This window comes from Caretta caretta, chromosome 1, assembly GCF_965140235.1.
Source record: "Caretta caretta isolate rCarCar2 chromosome 1, rCarCar1.hap1, whole genome shotgun sequence".
NCBI lineage: Eukaryota > Metazoa > Chordata > Testudines > Cheloniidae > Caretta > Caretta caretta.
Genome location: NC_134206.1, coordinates 223,041,934 through 223,047,933, shown reverse-complemented (window position 1 = coordinate 223,047,933; position 6,000 = coordinate 223,041,934). Strand labels below are relative to the sequence as shown.

Here is a 6,000-nt window from a genome sequence, read left to right as displayed (position 1 = left end):
TCCAGAGTAAGTGATTAAAACCTGGGGGAGCAAACAGCTGTGCATATTTCTCCTTCAGTGTTATAGAGGGTGGACAATTTATGAGTTTACCCTGTATAAGTTTTATACAGAGTAAAACAGATTTATTTGGGGTTTGGATCCCATTGGGAGCTGGGTGTCTGGGTGCTGGAGATTGTAACCAAAACTGCTTAGCAGGTTTCCTGTCTGCAGCTTTGGGGGCGTGGTACAAACCCTGGGTCTGTGTTGCAGCAGAGTAGCATGTCTGGCTCAACAAGGCAGAGTTCTGGAATCCCAAGCTGGCAGGAAAAACGGGCTCAGAAGTAATTCCAGCACGTCAGGTGACAGTCCCAAGGGGGTCTCTATGACCAAACCCATCACATCAGTACTCTTTCAAGTAGTTATGTTACCTTATTTGCTCGACCAGTGAGGTTTCACACTCACTGATGAAAAACCCATTTCAAAGACTTATCTGTCATGTAAGTATTTAATACAATTTCCTCTCATTGTTTCTTTTTGGCAATTAAGGCAACTGATTTACATGATAGCAGTTTAGCACTATTGTGTTGAGAATCAGACGGATGCAAAGGTCACCCATTACCTTTCCTCTTAAATTAACAAAAGTTCCTGGCTTGTATGAAAACAAAAAATTTCAGCCCCAGTCCATTCCAGTCCAGCCGTCTGAAGGAGACAGGAACCATGGGGTCTTAGGCTAAAGCTGATCATCCGAGAAGCTGATTTTTTTCATATGCAATTGAACTGTGCACAGAAAAAGGTATATTTATTTCTTATGAAACAGATTATAAAATTGCACAAGATGGGTCATTAGGCTGATATAACTGATATGTATTTCTTTGTTAATGGTACTTTCCTACGAGAGTTAAGGTGGAGTTTAGAGCAGACAGGTTTGGGTTATTTTTTTTTAAGACAGAGATTATTATTATTTTTTGTTTAAACATCATTTCACATCTGCTTTTTGTTTTTTACATGACTTTGGTCTTTCTTGCTGGTGCTGAAAATGAAAGTGATGATAAAGAAATTCAGTAGTAGATTTAATCAGAGTAGTAATATAATCCACAAACGTGCTGATTAAAAGTATATCAATATGTGTTTAATCTAATTAATTCCAATTGTTCCCTTTTTTTAGTCTCTTCTGTTTCAGTTCTTATACTGTGTCCATCATTGTGGTATCTTACAGTGCCTGTATCTTTATAGGCACCAGCCAGATCATACACACTACATTTTTCAACAGATCCTTCTTTCCTTTTTTTTTTTGCAAATATAGTAAGGCAAGTTCTGAACTCAATTATACAGGTTGACTATCATTGACTTCAATGGGAGTTAGACCAATGTAATTGAAGTCAGTGGAAGTTGTGCCTATGTAAACAGAGCAGAATTTGGTCCTGGGGCAAGCTCCATTATCAAGGGCTTTTCTTACCCAAATTTCTGTAAAAGAAATAAGTAAGGTCTAGTGGAGCCAATATATTGGATATGAATGTATCTAAGGTAGCGCTGGCCAGAAAATGGAAATCCCTTCCCAAGAAAAAATTTGTGGCTTTGAATTATTTTTTCCATACTGAATTGGGAGAAAACGTCAATAGTGCAAATTGTTATTGCAGGAAAGGATTACCAAAAATTCCATTGTGATTCTCCCCAAAATGGATTTTTTTCAGCTTGATGGCTGCCACCCTGAAAGACTCTTGTCAGTTTCACTTTCTCACACAGGCAGAACATGATATTGACAAGAGCCTTCAAGCCAGGCAGTTGGGGGGAGCTACTGTTTAAATTTTCCTGACAGAAAATTGGATTTTTTTTTTAACAGAGTTGAAATTTTCCCACAGAAAACTTAATATTTTGGAAAATGGCATTTTTTGTCAGAATGATTTTGCAACAGGTAATTTAGAGTCAGTTGTAATCTGAGGCCCAAAGTGGGCTTGTTTGAAAATTGAGTGCATTCAGCTGAATCCTATAACTAATCTAACCTATCTATGTAGAATTTCACACTGCTCTCATCTGTCACCTGGTAACCTAATGTCGCAGAACGTTTTCTGAGCTCTTATTATTGCACTTCATATATTTTTATCATCTTTATAACACTGGCAGTACAGTAAGTTAGTTTACAGACGTAGAGGAGACAAAGGGTGCGACACAAAGCAAATGGGAAAACTCCCACTGACTTTGGTGGAGCCAGGATTTCACCTCAAGTCTCTGCCCTGTGCATGCTTATCTCAGTGGGCAGACACCTGTGTGTGTAATGGAGCACAATTATACTCAGGGGGCTGTGCACGGGTTGGAAGTGTTTGCCTACATGGATCAGTTTGCTAGAGCAGGATCTTTATATATAACATTCTCCCCCTGAGGTAATATAATTTATGATACAATGAAAGATATAACCTAACCCACCTTGTCTTTCTAATATCCTGGGACCTACACAGCTACAACAACACTGCAATTCTCCCCCTGAGGCACTAGGGAAAGATGTAAGTCCTTAGGTAGTGGCTGTAGATCATAACAGGGCCTAGCTGGGTCTTACAGTCCAGTGGATTAATTTCACTTTTGCTGGGCTGCCCAATAGTTGGATAATTGAAACTTTGTATTGAAGTTGTTTAATTTGTAATATTTTTGTAACAATTGTGGGTGAGGTGTATGGAGCCCAAGGCAGGCATCAGGTAAATTAGAATAACACAAACATCTCATATCTCCTATGCAGATAGCCCATGTTACCTGCTGAGAACAGAAAATGCATTATTTCTAGAGTACATCCTTTGTGTGTGTTTTAAAGTATGGATTTGTAGGGTGATCTTTTTGGATTATCATGAAAGACCGTTTCAATTTCTGTTTTACAGCATGAAGTAGAACCTCAAACTAATACAAAGAAATTCAGGGAGCAAACAGACACTTGATGAGAATTAAAACGAGCCCCGGAAAACTAGCCCCCAATTCTCAGTGTGTTAAATATTGACAATGAATGTTCTAACATCTTTTATTTTAACAGATGATCTGTTTCACAGTCCTGCTAATGCAGTTAGCTCTGCCCATTGTAACAACAGGTAGGAATACACAATGTTTCTAATACCTAAGAAAATGGAATTTTGTATTCCTTTTTACAATACTTTCTTTATTCCTTATATAATCCTGCAAACCTTACTCAGGCAACAATGCCATCAGCGTCAAAGACAGATAGAGGACTGTTCCCTATTGCCTGTATTCTGCACTAAGTGTGGTGTGGACAAAATCCTACCCTCAGAACGACTCCCATTGAACTCAGTGGACTGAAATGGACAGACCCTTGACTGTGTGGTGCCACACTGACTTTAATGGGACTCTGTGCAGCCATAGAGATTTACCTGCATGGAGCTCATTGCCAGATCAGGGCCTGAAGTAGTACTGGCCCAGTAGAAATAAGCCGAAAAAGCAGTTCCAATCTAGATATCAATTAACTTAACGTGTTAGATACGAGAATCTCATGGTTACCTAATTTCTGTAGATTGTCATGTCAGGGTTATGCTCTGTCTGAAAACTAGAGTCAACATTTTCAAACTTGGGTAACTTCAACAGGCATTTAAGTTGTTTAGCACCTCCTTAAAATCAAGCAACTGAAGCCTGCATTCTGTAAGTTACAATGCAAAGGTGCACCCTTGAATCCATGCAGAGCCATTGAAATCAGTGTGTGTGTGTGTGTGTGTGGAGGGTCCTCCCATGTAGTAACTTGCAGGCTAGGGTTGCCAACTTTCTAATTTCAGAAAAACGAACACCCTTGCCCCAACCCTGCCCCTTCTGAGGCCCCACCTCCACTCACTCCATCCCCTCTCCCTCCATCACTTACTCTCCCCCACCCTCGCTCAGTTGCTCATTTTCACGGGGCTGGGGCAGGGGGTTGGGGTGCGGGAGGGGCTGAGGGCTCCGGCTGGGAGTGCAGGCTCTGGGGTGGAGCTGGGAATGAGGGGTTTGGGGTGCAAGAAGGGGCTCTGGGCTGGGGCCAAGGGTTTCAGAGGATGAGAGGGTGCTCTGGGATGTGGCAGAGGGTTGGGGTGCGGGAGAGGGCTCCGAGCTGGGAGGTGGGGCTAAGGAGTTCGGAGTGTGGGAGGGAGCTCTGGGCTGGGGCAGGGGTGTGGGCTCCAGGCAGCGCTGACCTCAGGCAGCCCCGGCATTTTCCAGGGACAGAGGAAGTCCACAATGCTCCCAGGAAGTGGCGGCATGTCATTCCGGCTTCTAGGCAGAGCCCCGCCCCCCCCCACCCCCGGTTGCTCCTTGGCCTAGGAACTGGAGGGACATGCCGGCTGCTTCCCAGGAGCTGGGCATGGAGCCAGCCTGCCCCGCTGTGGCGAACCGGACTTTTAGTGGCCGGGAACTGCCAGGGTCCCTTTTTGACCGAGCTTTCTGGTCGAAAACCGGATGCCTGGCAACCCTAGGACAGGGGCCTGATTTAATTGCCTAAATGTGGAGTTATGTGATTAACTTTAAGCATCAAAGTTAGAGAATTTTGACCTAGCCTAATAGGTGCTACCCAGTGAAATGTTTCAGGAAAGCAATTACAAAAGGGGCATCTATACAGCCAAAGTAAATTCATATTTAAATTGTAACAGATATTTTGAAGGAAAAACATTTGCATAACTTAGCCAGCTCTGTGCTTATCTACACAATTTGGTTCAATTGAGTCACATGGAATGTAACTGAGGACAGAGATTGGGCCCAAAATATTTGTAATTGGGACATTCCCCGCATTTATGCTTTTGGTTAGTCTTTGATTATTTTCATTCTATTCAGGTTCCAGTAAAAAAAAAAAACCACACACAAAAAACCCAGGATTTATTACAGCTGCATATCACTGGTTATTAGTCAAACCCTAGAATTTAATTGAGAAAAATGTCCATGCACCCTGTTGAATAATATGCTCAGACAATTTCTGTCAAAATACGGGCCAGATGTTCAGCATGGTGTAAACTGATCTTGGAGTGGGCCTTATACTCTGCTGGTATAAAATGGCATCGTTCCACTGTAGCTGAAGGAGCTTCACTGATTGACACAAGCTGAACAACCAGCACAATGAATATTAAGAATGCGTGCAACTCAGTGGAACTTCGCTGACTTACACTAGCTGAGAATTTGTCCCATAGACATGCAGCTCCCAGGTGGTAAAAACGATTGCTTGATTTTACGTATTAAATTGTGCTTTGATATCCAGGATCATCAAGCTTTTTGCTTGCAGATGGACAAACAGAGGAGCCATCTCTTTCCCGCTGCAGCCTTTTTGGAGATGATCACATCAAAACATTTGATGAGTCTTTCTATGACTTTGCTGGAGATTGCAGTTACCTCCTGGCTGGGGACTGTCACAAACGTTCCTTCATGCTCATAGGTGAGTTTGAGTGGGATATCAGAGATCAGCAAATATGGAACATTTTAGGGCTTCAGTATCCACCTACCTTGGATACTTTCACATGGGGGAAGAACATTAGCAGAGTTCCCAATGCTGCCTTCTGCCAGAGAGGAGGGACAGCTAAACCAATGAGTCTTGATGGCCAGGCCTATCTGCATAGAGGCCAGGCCTATCTATATAGAGGTCTTGGTTCCTCCAAACTGGCTTCTGAGGTCCTTTGACACCTGGGTTCTTGCACTGATAAGCTACTGGGGAGCCAGGATTTCCTCATTAACCCTTGCGTAAAGAGGAAAAGTGGGTTGTCTTTTAAATGTTGCCAGGATGGTGGAGATTTTCAAAGCTGACTAGGGGATTTAGCCACACGACTCCCATAAAAGCTCATAAAGAATGTGTGCTGAATCCTTTGAAAATCTATCAACTCAGCACCAAAGCCCACCGGGGTACTCAGGTATGTTTAAGGTCAGCATTTGCCCCTTCAGAGCTTCGGTTTGTCTTCCCTTGAGCTGGAGGTGTAATTTCCAGCTGGAGGAAACATTAGACATTAGCATTAGCTCGGATTGAGCTAGTGTGCTTAAAACAGAAGTGTAGCCATGGCAGGATGGGCTAGCTGTCCTGTGTATGAT

At 42.8% G+C, this 6,000-nt stretch overlaps 1 protein-coding gene across 1 annotated transcript in view; it reads left to right on the top strand.

Annotated features, from left to right (window-relative positions):
* Nucleotides 1-670: 670 nt before the first annotated feature.
* VWF (von Willebrand factor) overlaps nucleotides 671-6,000 on the top strand; it is a 234,618-nt gene continuing 229,288 nt past the window's right edge. Inside the window, exons 1-3 of the mRNA XM_048823921.2 lie at nucleotides 671-772; nucleotides 2,993-3,047; nucleotides 5,207-5,356. Of these exons, the coding sequence (XP_048679878.2) occupies nucleotides 746-772; nucleotides 2,993-3,047; nucleotides 5,207-5,356 (232 nt within the window). The 5' untranslated portion in view covers nucleotides 671-745. The remainder of the gene's footprint in view (nucleotides 773-2,992; nucleotides 3,048-5,206; nucleotides 5,357-6,000) is intronic.